This window comes from Miniopterus natalensis, chromosome 20, assembly GCF_054644295.1.
Source record: "Miniopterus natalensis isolate mMinNat1 chromosome 20, mMinNat1.hap1, whole genome shotgun sequence".
Lineage (NCBI taxonomy): Eukaryota > Metazoa > Chordata > Mammalia > Chiroptera > Miniopteridae > Miniopterus > Miniopterus natalensis.
Genome location: NC_142100.1, coordinates 12,216,879 through 12,243,370, shown reverse-complemented (window position 1 = coordinate 12,243,370; position 26,492 = coordinate 12,216,879). Strand labels below are relative to the sequence as shown.

The 26,492-nt window shown below is 46.4% G+C and overlaps 2 protein-coding genes across 2 annotated transcripts in view; both read right to left on the bottom strand.

Moving 5' to 3' along the window:
• GNB1L (G protein subunit beta 1 like) overlaps nucleotides 1-22,557 on the bottom strand; it is a 55,634-nt gene extending 33,077 nt beyond the window's left edge. Inside the window, exon 1 of the mRNA XM_016204359.2 lies at nucleotides 22,480-22,557. The gene's annotated coding sequence lies outside the window, so the exon portion shown is untranslated. The remainder of the gene's footprint in view (nucleotides 1-22,479) is intronic.
• Nucleotides 16,441-22,570, bottom strand: RTL10 (retrotransposon Gag like 10). Its single transcript, XM_087828721.1, is given in 5 exon segments — nucleotides 16,441-19,074; nucleotides 19,077-19,523; nucleotides 19,526-19,856; nucleotides 19,858-20,124; nucleotides 22,480-22,570. Coding segments are annotated over 4 exon segments (1,209 nt in total). The 5' UTR covers nucleotides 20,092-20,124; nucleotides 22,480-22,570; the 3' UTR covers nucleotides 16,441-18,877.
• Between the last annotated feature and the right edge of the window lie 3,922 nt (nucleotides 22,571-26,492).

The window sequence follows — 26,492 nt, the reverse complement described above, 5'->3', positions numbered from 1 at the left end:
CTCCCAAGGTTGGCAATGTCAAAGAAGCACCCCCATAAAGATGAGACCCCACAGGGCCATATAGTCAGTGTTAGACTGAACCAGAACTAAAGGCACACCCAGAGGCGCCAGAACAAAGCCAGTCCTCAGGTTTCAGCCCTAATTCACACCACCTTGGGAGGTCCTCAACCCTTCAGTCTGTGAAGTCTCTCAGAAGGAGGCCACCTTTAACTCAGGCCTCAGTGAATTCAAAGCCCTACAAAATGCAGGCTTATAGTCAAAACTCATAAGAACAAGCAAGGAAACATGGCACCATGAATTGGCAACATGGAATTCTTCTTCATTTCCTTGGGAAGGGTAATGCAACAGGAAGCAGAACTAGACCCCCAGAGCAAAGCATTCAGATACATTTAAAACAGTAATGCTTAATGGTTTTAAAGAAAAACAGGGAACTAAAACTATAAATAGAGAGCAAGAGACTAGAAAAATCACCAATCAGATCTGAAAAAAGACCCAACTGCGTGTAAAGATTGTTGGGAAACAGGTGATTTGCATAGTACCAAGGTATTACTCTACTGATTATTTACTAATCACAGAAGGAAAAGACTCCTTTACAATGGAGATATCTGGCTGTCACCACCTTCACCATCTGATCAAAACTGGCACTGCCAATAGTAAACAAACTGACATTACTGATCTCCTGAGGTGATGCAAGAAGACATGGCGCCATTCTCGTACATCTGTGCCAACAATGTGCGAGAAACAAGCAGACACATCCAGATTATGGGACTAGACAACTAGCTCAGACTTATCAAAAGGTCATAGTCAAGAAAAACAACAACAGCAAAAAGCAGGGCAACTCTTCTAAATTAAGAGACTTAGGAGGCATCACAACCAAATGCAGCTTGGGAAACTTGATTAGGTCTTGGATCAAAAAGGGGGAACCTACGGAGAAACTGTTTGGGCCAACTGAGGAAATCTGAATATGGACTGCAGATAACATGGAATTCTTCTTGGGAAAGATAATGGTATTTTATATAGAAGAATGTCCTTATTCCTAGGCTACAGTATTTTTGAGGTGAAATGCCATGATGTCTGCAATCTGCTACAAATGTTTCAGAGAAAGATTTTCTTTATTTCTACATACATTTGGTAATCACAGGTGACAGATACAGAGGTATTCATTATATACTATACTTGCAACTTTTCTGTAGGTTTAGAAATATAAAAACACACTAGGGGAGGGGGAGGAAGACAAACCCATACTAGATCAGAATAGATAAAGAACACACACGTCAATACCATAAAACAAAAACAAAAACCACCGAAAAGAAAAATGGGCAAAAGACTTGAATAGGTATTTCACACGAAACATAAGTGGCTAATAAACATATGAAAAGATGTTTAACCTAATTAACAATCTTAGAAATGCCTGTCAAAACCACCATGTGACATAATTACACTTCCAGCAAGTTAGTAAAAAATTAAACAGTCTGTCAAATGTTGACCAAGATGTGGGACAACTGGACTCTCCTACCATGCTAGAGGGAGCACCAACTAACACAATCAGTTTGGAAAACAACCTGGGGCTATTTTGCACACCTTATGACTAAGTAACCCCCGCTCTTCGATAAACACCCTAAAGAAATTCTCACACAGGTACACAAAGAGATTTGTACCAGAATAGCAGTATTGTGCATAATAGTAATTTAAGAAACTAGAAACAACCCAAAAGACAATCATTTGCAGAACAGGATAAATTTGGTTCATTCATACAACAGGATATTCCACAAAACTGAAAATGAATAAACTCCAGTCTCTTATGGATGAAGCTCAAAATCACAATTCTCATCAAGAGACATCAAAGAAGTAAAAACCAGGCTACAAAATGACAATAACAAAAACGAGGCTACAGACAGGCAGAAAATATTCACAAAAACATATCTGATAAAGGACTCATTCAGAATATAAAAGTCAATAAGAAACAAAATGTTAAAGTGATTCCAAAAGCCAAAAATTAGAGATAGACAGTTATATTAGGCAAACAGAAACAATAATAAAGCAGAGATTGAAATACTGATATGAACAAAATTGAATTCTAGCCCAAAAGCATTAGATTTGACAACGCCAGACACTTTCTAACACTAAAAGCTGAAAGTCACAATGAATATATAACACTTATGAATATCTACATACTAAAGAACAGAGATACTGACTTTATAAAGCAAAGCTACAGGAGATGCAAAGAGTCAGAAAAACTCACTAATGGCTCTTAGTACTAGTCAGATCTAGTAGACAAGAATAAGTAAGGAGAGAGAAGACTCAACAGGAAAGATATTATGGATCTCGATGGAACTTTATACTCTGATAAGAGACTACACCTTCTTCCAACTGCACATGAATATCTGTAAAAACTGACTGTATATTGGGTGTCACAAAGAAAACATCAGTTAGTTCCATAAATAAGAAATATAATAAACAATATCCTATGACGATAGTGCAATTAAACCAGAAATTAACAAAAGAAAAACCAACTAAAATTTTTAAACCATATTTATTAAATGAATTTTAGGTGAAAGGGAAAATACTTCAAACACAAATTTTAAAAAATGACATGTAAAGCACTACATATCATAATTCAGGAGATATTAAAGCTTTGATCAGAAGAAAAGTAGAGACCAATATCACTTATGAATATCACCAAAAATAGTAAATAAAATATTAGCAAACAAAATACAACATCAAATTTAAAAAATAACACATGATGACCATGTGGAATTTATCCTGTTGGTTCAATTAGGAAATCTATTAATGTCATATACCATATAAATAGATCTATAGAGAAAAGTTATATAATCACCTCCAATGATGCTGAAAAGCCTTTGACAACATTCAATACTCATTTTTTACCTAGTTAAGCAAACAGAAACTGATGGGTTTCATAAAAATGATGGAAAATACACACACAAACCCTCCTTATTTCTAAAACCAACACATTACTTTATGAAGAAATATTGGAGGCATTTCCACTAAGATGAGAATACCCATTGTCTACTACTCAACATTGTACTGGAGGTTTAAGCCAATGCAACTAACAAAGAAAAATCAATTAGAGGCATATGAATTGGAAAAGAAGAATTTAAACAATTTTCCAGATGACATGATGGTATACATGAGAGCCCTAGATGATCAATGATAAATCAGATTCAAATATTTAAAAATTTTCGTATGGTAGCAGGAAATAAAACAAAAAGACTTCAGAAAGAGGATCTGAATAGACACTTCTCCAAACCGGACATACAAATGGCCAACAGACATATGAAAAGATGCTCAATGTCACTAATCATCAGAGAAATGTAAATTAAAACCACAATGAGATATCAGCTCACACCTGTCAGAATGGCTGCCATCAATAAATCAACAAACAACAAGTGTTGGTGAGGGTGAGGTAAAAAGGGAACCCTCATGCACTGTTGGTGGGATTGCAGATTGGTGCAGTCACTATGAAAACTGGTATGGAAGGTCCTCAAAAAATTAAAAATGGAACTATCTTATGACCCAGCAATTCTACTTCTGGGCATTTAGCTAAAGAAACTCAGTACACCAATTGAAAAACATATATGCTATGCACCCCTATGTTCATTGCAGCATTATTTACAACAGCCAAGATATGGAGGCTACCCAAGTGCCCATCAATAGACAAGTGGATAAAAAAGCTGTGGTACATATATACAGTGGAATATTACTCAGTCATAAAAAAGAATGAAATCTTACCATTTGTGACAGCATGGACTTATGCTACGTGAAATAAGTCAGTCAGAGAAAGACAAATACCATATGATTTCATTTATATGTAGAATCTAAAGAACAAAATAAATGAACAAACAAGCTTGAAATACTCACAGATACAGATAACAGACTGACAGTTTCCAGAGGGTAGGGGGCTTGGAGGGCTAGGTGGAAAAGGTAAAGGGATTAAAAGAAGTACAAAATGATAGTTACAAAATAGTAACAGGGATATAAAGTATGGCATAGGAAATATAGTCAATAATATTGTAATAACTGTATTATGCCAGGTGGCTACATGAAATACCAGGGGGAATACTTTGTAAAGTACATGATTGTCTAGCCACTATGTTGTACAGCTGAAACTAATACAAAATAATATTGATTATAAACTATAATGGAAAAATAAATAAAATAAATAATTTATTTTTTTAAATGAGCTCAAGCTTCCATACACAAACAATAGCCTGTTAAAAGAAAATCCCATTTACAATGTCACCTATGAAAATAAACACTTAATAACAAATGTTTAAACTTTTGCATGTCAAAAGAGATAAAAGTCTAGTATCTATAAAAATATATAGAACTCTTCAAAATTAAGGAAAGAAAGACTAACAGCCCAAAAGAAAAATGGGATAAAGACATAAACAGACAATTCACCAAAAAAGATATGAAAATGGTCCTTAAATATATGAAGAGATGCTGAACCACACTCATGAAGAAATGTAAATTAAACTACATTGAAAGGCTTCTGGTTCTGGCCAGGATCAAGTAAGCTCACTACAGCCTCTCTCTGGCTGATGCAACTAAAAACTCTGGACAAAATATAAGAAAGCAATTACCTGAAAAGCCTGAAATACGAACAGCAGCAGTGAGATTTTTTGGAGGAGGCAAAAACTTGGAGAAGTGACCTGTACTGGGAGACTTTCCTGTTTTTATTTTATGTCCTGTAGCATTGCGCTGAGGGTAGGCCCAGGATGCATGGTCATAAGCCAGCAGTGGCTAGAACTTAGAAGGAAACCCCTAATTTCTGTACAGAGAAAAAGTCTACAGAATGTGAGAGGAAATCTCTGATGGTTTGCTTTTCTCTTCCCTCTTGGTGCCCTCGACAGGGAGCTGAGTGGAAACAGTGGCTCTGTGGGACACTCCTGTCTTTCTGGCCGGAGTAACCAAGGGAAGGGGACCCTGCAGGATGAAGTGGGGGGGGGGAGAACTGCACAGAGGAGAGAGATAAAGAAAAAGGTCCCTTAATTCTATGAGGGAACCCACAAAAGTCCCAGGCTCATTCCTGAGCTGCATATGCCTGGGACAGGCCCAAAGCAGCACCAGCTTTAAGATGTGGACTAAGATTTAAACCACTACCCAAGTCTCAGACAGACCCCCAAGTGGCTGATGTGTGGGAGAGACCCAAAGCAGCATCTCAAAAGCTTTGAAAATTGAAATGAGATTAAAACCATAGCCCACGGAGGGCGAGACAGAACTTGTGATGCAAAGCTAACTGGGTTGACTGCCTGCTAACACAAAACCCAACATTCTCCAAAGGACCCAACATAATACTCAGTCCAGGATATGTCTAGGATACAATACAAAATTATGCAACGTTCCAAGAACCAGAAAACGACACCAATTCTCAAAGCGAAAAAAACAACTTACAGATGCCAACCTCAAGATGATTCAGATGCTGGAATTAGCAGATAAGGATTTTAAAACAGCTTTTATGATTATGCTCTATGAAGCAAAGGTAAATACCTTGAACTTAATGGAAGGAAAGTTCTCAGCAAAGATATAAGAATTTTTTTAAAGGAAATTTCAGAACTGAATAATACAATACCTGAAACTAAAAAACTTAATAATGGAATGGGATATGACAAACGAAAGAGTTGATGAACATGAAGACTGATCAGTAGAAATTATCTAGCCCAGCCAGGGTGGCTCAGTTGGCCGAGCCCTGTCCTGTGCAATGAAAGGCTGTCGGTTTGATTCCTGGTCAGGGCACATATGGAAGGCAACTGATCAATGTTTCTCTCTCACATCAATGTTTCTCCCTCCCTCTCTCCTTCCCTCCCTCCCTCTCTCAGCATGTCCTCGGGTGAGGATTAAAAGAAAAGGAAATTATCTAATATAAGATCAAAAAGAAAAAGATTGCAATAAATTATTAGAGAATCAGGGACCTGTGGAGTAACAGTAAAAGGTCTAACATTCATGTTATTGGAGTCTGAGAAGAAGAGAAAGAGACTGGAGTACAAAAATTACTTGAATAATGCCTGAAATTTCACAAATTTGGGAAAAGAAAAATTTAGAGATTCAAGAACTCAAATGAATCATAAGCAGGATAAAACCACATTAAATTGCTGAAAATAATAAAAAAACATCTTGACAGTAACAACACATTATACATAAGAAAATAATAATTTGAATGAGTGTGGATTTCTCATCAAAAACTGTGGAAGCCAGAAGACAGCAGAACACCTTTAAAGAAAGAAAGAACTCTATATCCAGCATAGGATCCTTGGGGAATGAAGGCAAAATAAAGATCTTCTCAGATGAAGAAAACCTAAGAGAATTTCTTGCCAGCAGATGTGCTCCAAAAGATATTCTAAAGGAAATCCACAGCTCAAAAGAAATGATAATCAGAAAGAAATGTGGAAACTTTAAGACAGTAGAGTGAGAGAAATGGTAAATATCTGGGCAAATATAAAATACAAGTTTTCACCTCTTAAGTGAACATGTAAAATTGTTAAATTATAACACTGGTAGGTTTTTCAATGTATCAGCCATAACATGAAGGAGGAAAAGTAAGGGGATCCATATGGTTGTAAGGCTTCTATATTTTACTTGAAATGAAAAAAAAATTAACCCTAAAAAGACTGTTAAAGGCTAAGTGTGTACACTGTGATCCCTAGAGCAAACGTTAAAAAACATAATATGTAATAGAAAAAGGTATAACCACAAGGCCAATAGAAAAATTTAAACAGACTATTTAAAATATCCAAATAATCCAAAAGAAGGCAGAAAAGAGGGGGTAGAAGAACAAAAAATCAGAGGACACAGAGAAAATAAAATAAGTCAAAATAGAACCATATCAATGATTACAATAAATGTAAATGCTCTCAACATGTTAATTATAAGACCCCACAATTATAAGCTATTAAAAAACAACAACTATAAGTTACCTAGAAGAAACCCAGTAAAAAGATGAAAGAGGTATACAAACAATAAAAGAAAGTTGGAGTGGGTATATTAATATCAGACAAAGTAGACTTCTGAACAAGGAGTATTATCAAGGATAGAAGGATATATAAAAATAGAAGGCATCAATTCATCAAGAAGACAGAAAAGTCCTAAATATGCATTCATTTAATTCATAAAATTGATGGAACTGGAAACAGAAATAAACAAATACATAATTATAGCTGGAGACTTAAATTACTCCTTAGTAATCAATTGAGCAAGTGGCCAGAAAGTCACACAGGAGCCTTGACTAATACTATCTACTTGACCTAGGTGACATTAAGAAAACACTCCACCCAACAGAAAAGCACATGAAACATTCATCAAGATAGGCCATGTCCTGGATCATAAAACAAACCTTTAAAAATTAAAAAGAATCACAAAAGCATAAAAAATATGCTCTCTGGAAATCAATCAGTAACAGAAAGATAACTGGAAAATCTCCAAATACTTGGAAAATGAGCAACGTACTTTTAAGTAACCAATGGGTTATTTTAAATGGGTCAAAGAGGAAGTCCTGAGAGAAATTAGAAAATATTTTGACCTGAATAAAAAATAAAATATCAAAACTTGTAGGATTCAGAGAAAAGGTTATAGCATTAAATGCTACATTAGGAAAGAGGAAGGTTGAAAACTATGACCTAGCTTCCACCTTCAGGAACTAGAAGAGCAAAATAAGCCCAAAGCAGGCCAAAGGGAGGGAATAAGGCTGAGCAGAAATGAAACAGGGAACAATACCACAGAGAAAATCAACAAAGCCAGAGGCTGGTTCTTCAAAGGGATCAATGAAATTGAGAAATCAGTTAGACTGACAGCCAAAGAGAGAAGAAACAAAGTGTAATAATGAAAGAAGGGTTATCACTACAGAACCCACAAACACTGAAAGGATGATAATGAAATACTATAAGCAACTCAGCGAACACAGGCCTACAACCTAGATGAAATGGAACTGAGGACCACGCACTCCTAGAATGGCCAAAAGCAAAGGAAAACAGAGCTGACAAAACCCAGTGCTAACTGGGACACGGAGCAACTGGAATTCCCATACACTGTTGGTGAAAATGCGAAATGGTACAAGCATTCTGGAAAACAGTGGGGCTGTTTCTTAGAAAATGAAATACACATGCAGCATATTGCACAACAATCCTACCCCTATATATTAATTCTAGAGAAGTGAAAACTTATGAGCAAACAAAAGCCTATACACAGTGATGTCATGATGACAGCATGTACCAGTGATATGATGTGATGAGGTGGCACTTATCTTTGAGGTCTGGCTCCCAGAAACCCACAACCCCTGTCTAATCATGAGAAAAAGGCGTGACAAACCCCAGCTGAGGGACAGCCCACAAAAGACCTGACCAATACTCCTCAAAACTGTGAAGGCCACAAACACAAGGAGAGCCTAAGAAACTGGGACAGTTCAGAGGGGACTAAGGAGACAGAATGACTAAATACAATGTGGTGTCCTGGATGGGATTTTGGAACAGAAAAAGGACATTAGGTAAAAACTCAGGAAATCTGAATAAAGTATGCACTTGATTCAGTAACAATGCATCTATGTTGCTTCATCACCATGACAACTGTACCGTGCTAATATGCCAATAAAGGGGAACAGGGCTCAGGCACACGCCTGTATACAAGGTGACACACTGCTCTCTTGGCCATTTTCTGGGGGGCTTTTATTCAAATAAAATACATTACACAATATTTTTGTGCTATTTTTTCCTCACGCTATAGGTAATGATATTTAATTTACCACTAACATATTATAAAAACCCAGTTTCCTGCTTAGATTCTTTCGGATTTAGGGCCAATTTCTAATTCTACTCAAGGTGACTTTAAGCAGATTCAATGCCAATTTTTAAGTACTTCTCCTGTTTAACCTTTATCGGACGAAAGGGAACTTTAGTTCCCGGCAAGGAGTGGGTTCGTTCCCACTTCATTTGAGTTATTTCTCGCTCCTTCTATGATGATGGTTGGAGTGCGTAATGATGTCAGGACTATTTATCTCTCTTTATTTATTTATCTCTCTTTATTTATTTATCTCTATTTATCTGCCATCTTTTAAAGGTTAAAATACCATTCTATTTTTTGCCTTAATATAAATAGATTTAAATTCATCAATAGTGTCCCCAATACCAGGTAGTCAGTATTCAGTTAAGCAAATTAGTGGGTGACCTTTACCATCATCATCATCATTGCTTCTAGAAGTAGAGCGCATGCCAGGGAAAGGAAGAACTCATCTAACAACAGTGCTCTCCACCAGCCCAACCTACCCATTCTCGTTGAAGTAGCACAACCTTTCTAGTGGGAAAATTCTGAATCGGCTGGTCCTCTAGGCCAGAGGAACAGAGGCTCACTCCTTCTGCACCTCCCAGGCCACAAAAGGAACCTGAAAGACATTCTCTGTACAGGCTGGTCCTCAGGGAGGCTTCACTGGCCCCCAGCATTCCTGACAAGGACAGACCATAGCGAAGCCCAGAATCCCAGAACGGGCCCCTGCATTCAGCTGTGACGGCTTTAGCCAGGGACTTCATTCTCCCAGCTGGCCTCTCAAAGCTGCATCACAGATGCAACGGCCTGTGGTCCAGGCCAAGACGCTGGGAAACTGCCCAGGGCTGCTGCTTCACATCAGGACATGGAGGTCTGACCACAGCCCCCATGCCATCTTTGAGATCCAGGGAGATCCAGGGGAGTCATCAGGCTCACATACAACACATCTGTGACTTAGGACAACCATTCACCTCTCAGTCGCTGAGACTCCTGTGGGTCAGTATCCTGTCCACGTTGGCTCACTGACCAAGTTGGGGGTGGGGCAGCTCCATGAGTGACACCTGGGCCCCAAGGGGCGGTCCTACCATAAATCAGGCCCCCTGCAGAGATCAGACTTGCCCCTGAAGGCTACAGAAAAGCTGTGTCCAGATGAGGCAAGGGAAGGAACAGCCTGCTGAGATAATATGGTCTGATCCCCTTACCTGCAGCTCACAGCCATATAAAGAACTGGACACACTCCCAGGTCAAGGAAAACACACGGAAGGACCTGGGCAGATGGGCGGGCCAGCCAGGGCCCCAGCCTGCCGGAGATCGGAGGCAGCTTTGCCCAGGGTAACTCAAACTTCACAAAGAAACCATTTCTGGAATGGGGCTCCGTTGGTGAGTTGAAGTCAAAGGCGCACTTCATAGCTCCTTTCCAAACCCCGCGCATTGTCAGGGCCCTTGCCCCTTTGAAGCCTTGGTGAGTGATTGAAGCGTCTACTTTCTGAGGGGCAGATAGCACGGGCTGGTAATCTGACTCTAAGCCCCGGGATAAAGGTAGTTTGTTTCCTCTCAGCCCGTCTGTCAACACCTCCTCAGTAATTAGCCCTAATTATTACCAAGGGCCAGCCTCCCATTCGGTTATTAAATCAGAAATAGTATCATGGCCGGGCATCTGTCAACACCCGGCTGGCGACCTTGGATTCATTGAATCCTCTGTCAGTATCCATGGCTTCAAAGATGCAGATCCTGGGGAGGGTTCCGGGATGCCGCCTGGCCAACCCTGCCCCAGAGGGAGGGAGGGAGAGAGGGAAGGAGGGAGGGAGGGAGGGAGGCTGTGCCACAGGCAGCCCAGCCCTGCACACCTCCGGCCTCAGAGCCCAGTGGGAAGTGAGGCCAGCACCATCCTTACACTCGCCTCTCCCATGGCAGCAAGTGCACACCCCAACCACAGCCATTCCCAACTTCCCAGGTGACTGATTTAACTGTGTGTATGTGTGTGTGTGGGGGGGGTGACAGGCACATCCCCAACAGCCCTTTCCTTAGAGGATCTGAGGCTAGACCCAGGCCTGCCTGCCTCTGGCACATGTGTCCCAGGAACAGCAGGCAGTGGCTTTGGCCTTGACTGATGGAGCTGGGCCTACGATTGGGCAAGGTCCTGCTGCGAGAGTGCACAGGGAAAACATCCGAGCCCTACTGCCAGGAGCCCCCCTCTGAGCCTCCTGTACTGCCCAGACACCCCTGCAAGTAGGGCATCTCCCTATGAGCCAGTGAGTCCCCAAAGTAGAACTCAGGGGACAACCGTAGACATAGGTTTCCGTGATGGACCTGGGGTTAGAGAGCCACCCACCTCTGTCCTTGGCCTGAAGCCTCTCTTTCCATCCAAGAAAAGCAAGTCATTGCTCCATAACTTAGAACTTATGCTCTTGCAAATCTCAGCCTCCACCTCCAGCAAAACAGGCTGTCTCAGGCAAGGGCAGACACTGACCTTGCCTCCCTGGGGGCAGTGTCCCAGGCCCCTTGCGGCTGGCTTCCAGGGATTCGTGTGAAAGCCTAGGGGGGCTCTTGGCCTGCAATGAGTTGGGCTTTGCCCCACAGTGAGTGGAAACTCACTCCACCAGGTGTAAAAGCACCCCTTTCCAGATGAGCCCTGCTGTGTTTTGGGGAGAGTGTGACAGAGGCCAAGTTATAGCCAAGTCTCCGAGGACCAGGATCCTCTGCTGAAGTCGAGGTCCACATGGTGTTGTGGTGCCCCCGCAGAGGTGAGCCCACCAGCCCACCTCAGCCTGTTCTTCTCTCCTGCCACATCACAGCCAATGTACTGGCAGGGTCAGGAGGGCTGGGACAGCAGGAGGAGACTTTGGGAGATAAAGGCATGGTGATGCCTTACAGCCTTGAGGCTGGAGGTATGAGGTATGAATGACCAGTCTGTTCACAGCCAGCAAGGGCTTCCCACAGCTGTGGGTGCTGAGACCGAAAGTCTCAGACTTCTCCTCGGGACAGGGCTGAAAGGAAGGAAATGCCAGGGTGAGGGGCCGCTGGGCTGCAAGGGCAGGCAGGATGGGCGGGCAGGGCCTCTCCATGAACAGGCGTCTCAAGCTGCAGCTGAGGACATCCGTTACCCCCAGGAGCAGGTCCAAGGAGCCCAGTAAGATGGCAGGAAGGAAGCCTGACCTAGGGGCATTTTTTGCCAACCTGCCCCCAAGCACTTACGGGCATGGTGGGAACCTGGCCAGCAACGGGTCACTAGTCTTTCTGTCCCTGGTGAACACATGGAAAAGCTTGTTTTACAAGTGTGACCATCCCTGCATGCCAGTGCCAGCCTCCGGGACCCACTTCTGCCAGGAGGTCTGGTCCATAGCAGCCAGCTGCCCAGTGCTGATGACAACACCCAGACAACACTCACCTAGGACATGGAAAGGGGGCTGATCCCCAACCCCAGGCTGGTGCCAAGGCAGCTCCTGGGAACCCAATCCCACTTGGAGATGGGGGTCCCTAACCATGGTGGTGGTGATGCACTTTCTGACAGGGATCCTAGTGGTTGCTCCTGTAACAGAGGCCATCTCGACTGGGGGAGTCTCCCAGCGATCTACCAGACATGCAAATAACATGCCTACAAATGCATGGCATGTTCACAATGGGCTGCAGGTCTGTGCACACACGTGTCTAGGGGCACACACCCACACATGCACTCACACTAAGGGCTGCCAGCAGTGTTTGGTGGAAGTCAGAGGGAGAGAAGGGTCAGGGACAGTGACTGCAGCCCTGAGGAGCCTGCCACTTTCCAGGCACATGCGAGGCAAAGTTCTGACTTACAGGGGGCCAGAGTGAGACGAATTCAGCAACTTGCTGGGAGTACAGGGAATGATGTCAGGGACCAGGAAGCTGAAGTGGGCAATAAGTGTGTACCTGGAGTAGGCGGGTGCACAGGGGCAGAACTGCACTGGCCCTGGGTCACCCTCCTGGCTGCCATCACCCAAGGCTCCCATTTGTGTGCCAATTTTCAGGGGAGGAAACAGGGTCTTGGTGGTGGGAGGCTGTGGTGCCCCAGGGGACAGCACATTGGATAAAGTACCCAACCAACACGCCTCCTGGATCCTCCATCCTGCAGGCCCTCCCAGGCCACCCACCTCCACCTACAGCCTTTAGGAAGCCTTGACTATGGCATGAAGTGTCAAGGTGAATGATGATGCCATGCACTTGGAACCGCAGGGAGCACAAGATGTGGCATTCCCAGCAGCCAGCAGGTGTCCCTGTGCAGACTACAGGTGGAAAGAGCCCAGGTACATCCTTCTCTACCATCTGATGGTCCTGCCAATGGACAGAAGCACCTGGCAAGTGGATAAGCACCCATCACCCACAGGTCCCAGCCCTGGCTGTGTAACCCTGAGGCCAGGAGAGAAGGAACGGGCTGCCAAGGGCACCCTGAAGGCCAGAGACTCCTCCCAGGCCCACCCTCAATGCCTCTGTAACAAAGATCATGTCATCCACTTGCAGGTGAGGACATCACTGCCCAAAGAGAAATAAAGTGAGCTCAGGACTCCTGGTGTCCCAGAGAGCATGCTCAGCCCAGCAGTCCACCAACAAAGAGCTCCTAGGGTGAGGACTGACCACAGCTGAAGCTAGGAGACGGGCACAATGCAGTCCACTGTACCATCCTCTCCACTTCTGTGTTGTAATAAAACGTGTTTTAAAAAACAGCCAAGACAACTTGAAGAATAAGGGAGGATGTTTCTCTACCAGATAATGAAGAAACTAGATCATTAACGTGGGCTGGAGCCACACATGTATGAGAGATGGCCCCATGGACAGGTTTAGCCAGCATGGCATCCAGCACTGGAGGCTGACAGTCACCTGCCCCGTGGGAAAGGTGAAATGGGGTCCTCTATCAGGATAGAATAGGTCATGCTGCGGAAAACACAAGCCCCCAAACTCAGCAGCTTCACACATTCAATGTTTATTTCCCACTCCTATTACACGGTCAGCACAGGTGGGTGGAGAAACCACTCTTCTCAGGCTCTCCGATGCCGACAGCAGGCCCCTCTGCACACCACGGCATTACAGATTCCAGTCAATGTAAAAGGCAAAGCATTAAGACTTGGGAATATAGTGTAATGTTTCCGACCCTCATGTAGGAAAATATTTCTTAACTAAGAAGTAAGAGTCCTGCCCTGGCCAGATGGCTCAGCTGGTTGGAGCGTCACCCTGTGCACCAAAAAAAGGATGCAGCTTTGATCCCTGGATGGAGCACGTACAGGAAGCAACCCATCAATGTTTCTCTCTCACATGGATGTTTCTCTCTCTCTCAAATCAATAGACATATCCCTGGGTGAGGATTAAAAAAATAATCAGTAGATGAGTGGATAAAACAGCTGTGGGACATTCACACAATGGAATACTACATAGCTATAAAAAAGGAGCTCTTACCCTTTGAGACAGCATAGGTGGACCTGGAGAATATGCTGAGTGAAATAAGCCAGGCAGAGAAAGACAAGTATCACGTGATCTCACTTATATGTGGAGCCTAATGAACAAAATAGATGCATGAGAAAGAATAACATATCTCAGTGGGGGTGGGGAGGGAGGGGACAGGAAGAGATTAACCAAAGAACATGTATGCATATATGCATAACCCATAGGCACAGATAATAGCATGGGGAAGGCCTAGGGTGAGGTGAGGGGTAGGTGGAGGGAGGCAAAAAGGGAGAAAATGGGAGACATCTTTAATACTGTCAACAATTTAAAAAAAAGGTAAGAGTCCTGCATATGGAACAACTAGACACTTACTTCCTGCTACAGGGGCCTAGCGGGGCTCTGCACATGGGCATTCAGTAACACCCAGAAGGGTTCTCATGACAGCACTGCCCAAAATTCCAAAAATTAAAACAAAGAAATCCATCTGGGGTAGTTTTATGGTCTAAATTGTGTCCCCCACAAAATTCAGAGTTCTAACCCCCAGCACCCCAGAATGTGACTACTTGGAGATAAGGCCTTTAAAGAGGTAATTAAGGTTAAATTAGGTCATGTGGGTGGATCCTAATAATATGACCGGTGTCCTCAAAAGAAGAGATCAGGACATAGAAAGGCACGGAAGGACAACCATGTAAAGAGAAGTCAGCCATCACAAGCCAGGGAGAGAGGCCTCAGGAGAAACCACCCTAGCAGATACCTTGATATTGGACCTCTAGCCTCCAGAACTGTGGGGAAAAAACCATTTCTGTTGTTTTAAGCCATGCAGCTGTAGCAAAGGCACATGGGCATCTTTCCCGGGCATCAATGCAGCCCGCCACCCACTGCCTCGATGGCTGCACTCTGAAGAGTCCTGCTGAGTGGATGCTTGCTCTTCTCAAGGCTGAGGGTGCCACCCCACCCGCAGGAGAATTAGATGCATCCATCCAAACTCAGGTGTGGCTTCTCTGGCCACAACAACGGTAACAGAAGGGGAGAGACACATATCACTTGTGGTTCGCTGGGGTCTTTCCTCTCCTTCTGTGGTTGTAGAAAAACATATCCAGTGGGGCTCCTGTTGGCATGAGTCCCTAAGGGACTAAAAAGGGCAGAGGGTGGCCCAGTTGATCTGTGACAGATGGGTGGCTGAGATGCTACAAGTCTGTTACTGCAGCACAATCTGGCACATCCAGACTGATATAACAGATAACAGCTCTATTTACCTCACTCTTTTACCTCATTCGACCCTCCCACCCCCTGTGCAGATAAACTATTATAACAGCTCACAGAGGTCAGGTGACACCAAGGATTGTCAGCTCCCAAGTGTAACAGGTAAGGTGTAACCAAGCTCAAGTCCATGCTCTGAAGCCCACACTGAGGAAGGAGCAATGACCAACTGTATGCAGGCAAGTGGTCAGCATCTGCGTGCCTAGAAATGTGGGCAAATCGTAGTATTTGATTCTCCAACCAACTGCATAAAAAGGTCTGTTTCTCCATGCCTTTGGAAACTCTCGGTATCTAAAACTTTTAAAGTAAATCCTGGAATCACAGACTGGAAAAAAAATTCATCTTATGCTACTTTAATGACTTTTTAAAATGTTGAAATCTGTAATTCATCTGGAGTATAGGCTGGTATAAAGAGAAAGGTATCCGGTTTTACTATTTTCCAGATGGCTAACCAGTTGTTCCAACTCCTTTTAGTGAATGATCCATTTTACCCCCATTAATTTGAAACACCTCTAGTATGAACTAAATTCCTTATTTATTTGGCTTTATTCCAAAGTTCTCTATTCTTTTCTGTTCATCTGTCCACACCAATTTCCAAGCACCTTCATTATTGCAGCTTTATAAAATAAAATGTTCAGTATCTCATGGGACCCTTTCCTCAGTACTTCCGGTGTTAGAATTTTCCTTGGAGACAGATACTTGAAAAACCCTCCCATAGTGCCCACTGTGTCCTATCTTTAGGAAATAAAATCTGCAGGTATTTTCAAAGGGAGGGACAGACATGATCATCTAGAAGGCATGCCCCAGCACCTCAGTCTGTCAGTCTGTTCCTAAGCACATCTGCAAACCTGCTAGACCTTGCAGCTTTTAGGAGCACCCTCCTTGGGGTCGCCCACCTGTGTGGAGAGCCAGGAGTGGTGAATGCTCAAAGGGCACTCTTCCCACCAAGCACAGCAGGGCCTCCTCTCCTGACCCTGTGTTCCTGCCCGCCCCTCCCCAACCCACCAGTGGCAAAGCAGCTGGGCCACTGCATCTTCCCAAAGGCAGGGCTCAGCACCAGAGGAAAGCTGTCACTTTGCAACACCATACACATTGCCCATGTGGCAAGCCAAGCCAAAGCCCTCCCATCCTCTCCTGATGCCGCCCAGAACAGGTACCTTTGCCATCACCAATGAGGTCTGTCCTCTTCTCCTTTCCTTTCCTGCCAACAGCCCAACCACAATAAGACCTATTCTCCAAATTAAAAAGCAGGTCATCTGGCCTCTCCCTAAATCCCCTTGGACCTGCCTTGGCAGAGATGGCCCTCAGGAGAGGTATGTCAGATTGTAACCCAAGCCCACAGGAGCTGTCTGGGGCCTGAGGAAGGAAAAGCCCCAATAGGACAGGGGGTCAGAAGGGAAAATGGCAATCTTGAGCTGAAGGAATTCACTCCAGATCCACTAAATGGTGGCAGGAAAGGCAGCCTATGCAGAGGCCACCAACATAGCAGGGGTGTCAACTGGGCCATCCCCCCAGAAAGCAGCTCTAGGTTCTACTGCCAGAGCTGTCTTGCCAGCCCAAATGAGGGCCCTTCTGATTCTTACCAACCACACCAGATCCACAGGCGGCCCAGGCACAGCTGACTGAGGGAGGTGGGAGCAGTCAGACCTGTGCTGTAAAAGAAGTGCCTGGAACTGAGCAACAGCATGGAGGGGCAGTAGTGTTACCCCACGCAGAAGCACCGGGGCTGGCTAGAACATTCAGGATTTTCCGCATCTGATCAGAATCAGACTGCACATGACTTCTTTTGTCAGCTTGCTTGTTTTGCCTATTTCCAAGATTTGCAACTATTTTACTTACAACATATCCATACCTTAAAATAACTCACACATAAAACCATCTGAACCCAGAGCCTTTTTAAGTGACAGTTACTAAATAAAATAATCCCAACAATGTACTTAAAATTTTTTATCAGATATTTGCTTATTACAGTTTTTCCTAAAATAACTAGTTTTAGTTGCATTTCCCATTTCCATTTATTTCTTCTCCCTACTTTCCAGGAAGGTGTTCTTTTGTTTTGTTTACACAATTGTAAAACTGAAAGGGGCTTGAAATTCTTGCCTAACCACTCCCCTGAGTAGGTGCACTGTACCAGTCCTATGTTAAATTTGGCTCGGGGGAGTTTCCCAGCTCAGTTCTCGTTATTAGAAAAGCCGTCCCTGTGCAGAACAGGTCTTTCTTCATTCCAATCTTCTGTCCCCCTGAGGCCTCACAACTCAGGTCTGCTGCCTGCTCCTCACTTCACCTCTGCTCTCCTAAGTCAGTTTTCAAGCCCACACTCCACCTGTCAGGCCTCCCACTCTCACCCATTCAGCCCAACTCCTCAACCAGACCTTCCAATCCTCAAAGCTCCCAACCACACGTGCAACACTGACCTGGGGTGCTTGTGGCTGAGGCCTAGCCTCTCTGTTCCTTACAGAAAGGGCACAGTGCTCCTGCCAATGGAACAAAGACTCTGCTTGTCGGCAGCCACCACACCACAGGTTCAGCCATGGATCCAAAACACATTTAATGGGCACTGATTGTGTACCAGGACACAAGCTAAGATGGAGCCCCTGCCCTAGAGGCTCACACTCTACCCAGATATACAAATCATGTACAGTGTTGGAGTTTCAGTGCTGAATCAGCAATGTGCAAGAGTGGGCAAAAAGGCAATGACTGTTGAAAAGCAGAGAGTGGAAGGGCAGCAGGGGCAAAGGCACTGAAGACAGAAAAATTCAAGAAAACCAGGTGACTAGAATGTTGACATACAGAAGGAGAAAATGCTTGAAAGAGCTGAGACTGAAAGGTGGCTTACATCCTACCTTCCTGTATCTGAGCCTTCCCAGCTGACCAGGGCTGCTGCTAAACCCACAGAAAAGCATCTTTCTCTACCAAGATACCATCTGACTCACACTCAACAATGAAAGTGGCCACTTCCTCCATGCAACCTTCCTTAAATTCCAGCCCAGAGGACAGGCCACAGGAAGCCGAGATGGGGGGTGGCCTATCCAAACAGGGGACCAGATCCAAACAAGACTGGCATAGCAGACTCAGTCCAGTTGAGGCCAGCACTGAAGGGGGTTCTGTGTGTGCATCAGTGGGTAGGGTTTACAAAGACGATGCAAATATCTGATGGGGACTGATCTACAGAACTCTGCCCAACCAGTGGGAACAAGCCCAGGTGAGACAGCACTCCCAAGGCAGGTGTGGGGATGCTGCAGAGAGCCCAGCAGGAAGCAGTCTCTGGGCCACTGGATAGTCAGAACAAGAAGCAGAGGGCAGAGGCCAACAGTCTGCTGTGGAGGGGGAAGGAGAAGAACGAAGTGGGCTGTTTGTGCTCAGACAAGGCGGAGTCCAAACAAGCACACCTCCTGCCCAGCAATGGGGCAAATGGACAGCGCAGCACCTGGCAGCACCTTGTCTAGAGTCACCTGGCAATGGCACTTGGTCCTGACGGGGGGCTGTGGGGCTCCTTAGCTACACAGGCCACTTCATCTCGAGGGGCACTGCTGCACCTGCCTGGGCCCTGTTCAGAATCCAGGGTTGCAGGGTGGAGAGTAGGAGAAAATGGTGGCTCTCCTGGGGTCTCTGGGGTGTCCACTGCCCCCTGTGGGCCACCTAAGATGCCTCCTGGTCTCCCTCTGCCTCAGAAACGTCCTCTGTCTTCTGGGGTTCTGGACCCCCTGGGTGAGTTGGATCTGGTTTCTGGGCAGGGGGGTTAGCAGATTATGAAAGTACAAGGATAGGTTTGGGCCACCTGCCTGATGATTATGGGGCCACCTCCCTTGGCTGGGAGGAGGCTGGCCGCACCAGAACAGGATTAGTGCTGCATGCAGAATTGGACAAGGCAAGGGGCTCAGCGGGCCCAGGGCTGCTCTCCTTGGTCAACTGCTGCTCAGGCAGAGCATTTTTTAATGTAGAGTCAAAATTAGAAACAGCAGGGGTGGCTGGGACAGGCCTGGGGGTGGCGCCCATATTGAGTGCCAGGACGTCCGAGAACCTAGCTAAATACTGCCTCACCATAGGCAGCTGCAGGGCCACTGGTGGCTGGCTCGAGGCAGGGGCAAGGGGTAGGGCACTGCAACATGGTACACAGCAAAACTGTTTGGCTCTTGAATAAACCCCTCAAGATCCTGACAAAAGAGCTCATAATCATCAGGCAGGGGTAGGTCCCCGTTGAGGTAGGGGGCTGCGCATGCCTGAGCTCAGCTTGTCAGGCATCCAAGGATCTCACAGACGTGGCTGAGGCTGTCCTGGTAGTGCTCAAATTGGAAAGACATGTAATCACCCAGCTGGGCCAAAATGCAGTCCAGCAGCCATGAGGAGCCATCAAAGGTGCCTGGGTCTGAGCCTGGCACCCAGTGGAAGTTCACCCTCAGGGGTCATGGGTCAGGCATGCAAATGGTGCAGGGGCCCCCTTTCTACAGCCTCACCGCTCACTGTGCTCTTCTGCTCCATGGTCATGCACACGCACACAGGGTCCCCATAGCAGGGCTGCTCAATCCAGGGATCCACTAGCAGGGCAAATGCAGAACCAGGAGAGGCCCAGTCGATCTCTTGCCAAGGGTGTGCGTTGGCATAAATGGCTGCAGCCCGGATGGAATAGCGAGAACCCTTATGCTGGCGCTGGCCACCAGACATGCTGGGAGTGGAGGGAGGCTCCTGCACCAACTACTAGAAAGAAGGGGAGAAGGAAGAGATGGCACAGGAAGGGAGGGTGGTCAGAAGCGATACTCAGGACACAACAGGTCAGAGATGGGCTAGAGAGGGGAGTGGCAAACCCCAGGAGTTCCAGGCAAATGCTAAGGGTCAGGGGAGCTGACAGCTGCGGCCTCAGGAGAGCTGAGAAGAGCTCATGGGATTGTCAGACGCAGGTCACCATCTAAGGCAATCTGTCCAAAAACAAGGTGGAGAAGAGCAGAAACTAGGCCCAACCATCACCATTGGGCTGCAGGAGGTGGCAACAAGCAGGCAAACCTGAGGGAACCCACTAGGAGCTCTGAATGGAAGGAGGGCCTGGGAGGCTGGCCTGAGAGGTCCAAGAAGGCGGGCAAATGCCACCTGTGACATTTCAAGGGCAAGATGTGATGGCAGATGCTGTCAGTACCAGGAGAAGGAAAAGGGGGCCAGATCAGAACCCCCTGGGCTTCCTTGAACAGCCTGGCTATCAGGGAATTTCAGGAGAATGACAGTAGCAACCTTTTACTGAGTGCTCCATCCACACCAAACACTGACCCTCTCATAAGGTTGGTACTATTATGGTCCCCAAGGCAGAGTGTTGAGTGAAGTCACTTGTCTGCAGCCACACACCAACCAGTAAGTGGCAGAGGCAGCTGAACCTGGCTCTAGAGACCAAACACTTAACTGTCAACTTCACCACACCAATTATGAACTATACTTTACAGTCTACTTAGAAGGAGTCTTCTGGCTGCCTCAAACACTAACACTAATTTATGGCACAGATGGTAATAAGATTCTTTTACATTACAACATCAGGAGCACGGTAGATGCTACCTGTGTGTATGACAGAAGCCCAGGGCCTTGCTATTCTCTTTGTCTCTAGCCTTACCCCCACGCTTTCCAGACTCACTTCATCACTCAGAGTACAACCTACAGGCAATGCCACCCTGACTCCAAATACCACCTCCCTGCACTCCCTTCCCTGTCAAAAGCCCAGCATCTGATACCTCAAGTTTAATCCCACTTGCTGCATCTTCTCTCAACTCCCCAAAGTTACACCTGCAAAGGGCCTGGAGAGCAGTGATCATCAACCCTGAGTAGTCCAAAGGGCCCTGAAGGGGGAAAGGAAGCTGTAACTACCAGCAGGCACAGTTCTTTTCCAGTGCAGAGAGCCCTCCCCCAAGGTTCTCACACTGCCTAGGCCAATGGTAGTCACATCCCCAATCTCTCTGCAAAGGGAGATATACCCATGGCCTCTATAGAACTCTCTGCTTCACTCCTCCTTGTGCACTTTCTCCAACAACCCCTCCACTCATATACCAGGGCTGCATCAACTCACACCTAGGGGCACCTTCATGTGCAGTTTCTTATGCATTTATCTACACACACATACACACACACACACCTGCCCCATCAGAGTGAGTTTCTGCAGGAAGGCACAGCTCTGTTGGTCTTTCTGCCCAGAACCTCCCAGGGTTACCTGCAGCATTCAAAGTTGCCAGGGTCACCAGCACCTACCTCTGCCACCCAAGCATTACAGAAGCTCTTAGATATACCCCCTACTCTGGGGGTGGTCTTCCACATAAAAGCCCTTTTCATCCTAATACAAGGAAAGAATATGCTAGGGCCTGCCAGCAGCAGAGGCCCAAGGAGCAGCTCATAAATACAGTACCCTCAGAGTCCAGTTCAGTCCCTCACTGAGCTCTGAAAAGCAATAACCACATGGCAGCTCCTATCACCAATCTGAGGTTAGGTGCCAGGTCACCCACCAAGACCACATCCCACACCCAGAAGCCAATGCACTACCCAGGTCTCTGCCCTCCCTTTCTCCCAGTTCGGATCTCCCAACCCCACTCAGAGTCCTAGCTGTCACCCTCCCAACTCATCATTATTCCTGTGTGCCCACTGCCTCAGGAAGAACGCTTCTCTGTGCCAAAGAGCCAGCCCTGCCTAAGCCTGAACCTTCCTAAGCCTGGGCCTGACTGGTGAAAGAACCTTGGCTCTCTCGCGACTATCAACCTGTTGGTCTCTCTCATTCCTCTCCCCACCCTGCCCGGCACGGAGGAATTTGGGCCCTTCTCCTGGACTGGACAGTGCTCTATCAAGGAGCTAGTACCGCGGCTCACGCGCAGTTGCCTCCACAAAGTCAGAGCCAGCACCTGAAACACTGGAACGTTCTCTACTCCGAGGAGACCCCGGGGCCCCAGGAGTAGAATAACTTGCCCGAAGCCCCCTAGCAAGTGCCTCCACTTCAGGGCAGACCACTGCACCACCCCTCCCGCAACCACCATGCAGGACACCGCGGGAATGTGAGCTCACAAGCTTCACCGCAACAGGAATCCGACCCACCTACGGCTACGCCAGGCGCCCACGAACAGAGTCCACGAATCTGCACCCAGAGACCTTGCGGACGCGTCTCCCTCCAAGGGCGAGAGTCCAAGTGTCACCTAGAAAGCGGAAAACAAGATCGGCCCGCCGTGAGGCGAGGTGGGGGCTACTTCTGGGGACGAAGACGGCGGGAACCACCGGAAAATGATTCCAGACGGCCCCCTCAGCCCCGGCGCGGACTGACAAACTGAGGCCCGCTGGCCAGAAGGACAGCGGGGACCCAGACCGGGGACTCCGCGGACGGGGATTCGGGAAGGGACGGAGGGCGGAATCCCACCGCCGGTCGCCCCGGTTCTCGCCGCCCCACTGACCCTCGAGCCGAAGAGAGCGACACCAACTCGGAGCAGCGAGGAGCGCAGGGCTGCCCCGCGTTGCGCAGCCACACCCCCTGCGTGCGCACGGCCTCCCGTACGTCGCCGCTCCGGCTCTAGGCCCTCCCTACGCCGGCGCCCAACCGGGCCGCGCCTGCGCCGTGCGCCCCGGGGCTGCGGCCGCGGCCGCGCAGACGCTCCCAGGCCCTGCCAGCGCGGCAGCGCGGCGCGGGGGCTGACGGGATCGCGCTCAGCCCGGAGCCGCGCCGGCTGCCACGAGAGCACACGGGGCCGCGCGCACAGGGGGCCGGCGTGGGCGGAGCTACGCGGGCGGGCTGCTCCCGGGGGCTGAGGACTGAGTAGCTACCGGGAGGCGCCGCGCGCCCACCTGGCAGCCGCAGAGATGCAGGCGCTGATGCCACCGCGTCCGCGGCTCCTGCCTCGAGTCAGCGGGGCACTGGGGGCCGCGGGATCAGGGGGGCTTGGGCGTAGAGGGGCCCAGCGCTCCTCCGAAAGCCTCTCACCATCCAGCGCCGCGTGTTTAAAGGGCCCGCTTCTGCGTACCTCCAGGGCGGGGCGAGAGGGCTGGGCAGCGCGGGCCCCAGGGACCCCCGCCTGCGTGCTGGCGGGCGGGGCCCGCGGTTTCTCATCAGTGGGCTTGTGCTGCTCTACCCCAGCCGAGGCTGGACCCCGGGGGGACAGGGAGGGCAGGCTGCCAAGGCCAAGCCTGCAGCCCGGGAGTAGGGTGCCCAGTCCGCACCCAGGGACGTTGGAAAAACCAGCGAAGGATGAGATTGGGGGCTCCGCACGTGCACTGCCCCATGTCTCCTCCCGCGCCCTCACGGAGCCTAGACAAGAGGTGGGAGAAGGTGCTAGCCCCCAGCCCAAGGACCTGATGTCCCCTGGGCCAAGGACCTGGATGCAGGCCAGGAGTCACTGGGGCCATGGACAGCCGAATTCACTGGAAAATTATTTTTCTCAAGGCGAACACACGTAACACACCAGCTCCCTTTCTGCCCTGGTCTAGTGACTCCTTTCATGAAAGGATCTCTGAAATGTTATCTGCATTTACACCCAAACTCACTCTCTTTGATCTTTGAAACGAAAATCAAAGATCACATTGTACCTTCACCGGGGTCTGCGGGGCTTTCAGCAGCCTCCGCCAAAAATAATAAAAGTGGCACCCGGCCAGGAAACGCCTCCTTGAAGCGTGAATGAAACTTGTATTTTTCGGTTGTATCTTTCCTAATTGACCTGATAATTTAAACTTCCTGCCTCAAAGGAGAGGGGGAGTTCCCGACGGCTAGGCTTACCTCAGGCACTAGGCAGCTAAGGCCAACTCAGGGCCCATCAGCAGGCTTGTGTAAAAGACTAACCCAACTGGGCCAGGCCATCAGAAAAGGACTGTTTTGGTCCAAATTGCTTTTTTTCCATTCAGGCCATCTAAGTATATACATAGGGTGCCCCCCAAAAATGTATATACACACTTTGAATAATTATAAAGGCAGTGTTTATTAAAATACATTTCATTTTCAAAATTGACCTATCAGCTGTTAAAGTTATATACATATTTTGGGGGGGACACCCTGTATATTTTTAATTGTGGTAAAATATACATAACATAGTATTCAACATTTTAACCGTTTGTAGATATACAGTTCAGTGGGACTAATTACATTCACATTGTGTGCAGCCCTTCACCACTATCCAGCTCCAGAACTTTCAATACCCCAAACGGAAATTCTGTCCCCATTGAACACTGACTCCTGACCACCACCCCTTTCTCTGGTCCCTGGTAACCTCTATTCTACTTTGTCTATATTAATTTGCCTATTCTAGGTACCTTGTATAAGTGGAATCACACATTGTCATTTCACTTAGAATAACTGTGTGTTTTCTAATCCTCACCCAAAGATATGTTTACTGACTTGAGAGAGAGAGAGAGAGAGAGAACCATCGATGTGAGAGAGAAACATTGATTGGTTGCCTCTCATATGTGCAGCAACTGGGAATTGAACCTGCAACCTACGTATGTGCCCTAACCAGGAATCCAACCCATGACCTTTCAGTGTATAGGACGATGCTCCAACCAAGTGAGCCACATGGCCCAGGGATAGAATAGTTTTAAAGGTTCATCCATGTTGTAGCACCTATCAGAATTTTGTTTAAGGCTGAATAATATTCCATTATGTGTACATACTGCATTTTGTTTATCCACTTATCTGTTAATGGACACTTGGGTTGCTTCCATCTTTTGGCTACTGTGACTAATGCTGTTATGAACGTGGGTGTACAAATACCTGTTTGAGTACCTGCATTTAACTTTTTGAGGAACTGCCAAAATTTTCCACAGCAGCTGAACTATTTTCATTCCCACCAGCAATGCACAAAGTTTCTCATTTCTCCACATCCTCACAATCATTTGCTGTTTTGTGTGTTTTTTTTAAAGATTTTTAAAATTGATTTTTAGAAAGAGGGGAAAGGAAAGGGAGAGAGAGAAACATTGAATTGAGAGCAAAACATCAATCAGCTGCCTTCTGTGTGCCCCGGGAGCCAGCAACCCAGGCATGTGCCCTGACCAGAAATCAAACTGGCAACCTTTTGGTGCACAGGACAACACCCAACCAACTAAGCCACACCAGCCAGGACTCTTCTGCTTTTCTGATAATAGCCATCCTGATGGGTGTGAAGTGGTATCTCTTGGTTTTGATTTGCATTTCCCTGTGACTAGTGATATTCAGCATCTTTTCATGTTCTTGTTGGCCTTCGTATGTTTTCTTTGAAGAAAAGTCTATTCAAGTCTTTGCCCATTTTTAAATTGAGTTGTTTTGTTGTTGCTGATTTGTAGTTTTTTGTATATTTTGATTATTAACCTCTTATCAGATATATGATTTGCAAATATTTTTCTCATCTTGTGAGTTATCTTAGTTATCTTTTTATACTCTCTTGATAGTTTTCTTTGATGCACAAAACTTTTTAATTTTGATAAAGTAGCATTACCCATTTTTTCTTTTGTTGTTTTGGTGTCATATCTAAGAAATCATTGCCAAATCCAATATTGTGGAGATTTTCCCTTGTGTTCTTCTAAGGGTTTTATAGTTTTAACTCTTACATTTAGGTCTTTGATCTATTTTAAGGTATGTGTTTTTTAAAACTTGGTGTAAGGGAATGGTCCAACTTCATTCTTTTGTATGAGGATATACAGTTTTCCCAGTACCATTTGTAGAAAAGACTGTCCTTTTCCCATTGAATGGTCTTGGCATCCTTGTCAAAAATCAATTGACAATATATGCAAAGGTTTTTTGCTGGAATCTCTATTTTATTCCATTGGTCTCCGCGTCTACCTTTATGTCAGACATTCATGATTACTGCAACTTCATAATAAGTTTTGAAATCAGGAGGTGTGAGTCCTCCAACTTTTTTTGTTTGTTTGTTTTCCCCAGATTGTTTTAGCTACTGAGGTCCCTTGAGATGCCATATGAATTTTAGAATGAGTTTTTTTTCTTTTTAGGGGGAGGGGGGACCCACTGTTGGGTCTTTCACAGGGATTGCATTTAATCTGTGTATTACTTTATACAGTATGGATATTTTAACAATATTATCTTCCAACACACGAGTATGGGTTGACTCTCCTTTTATTTAAGACTTCTTTAATTTCTTTCA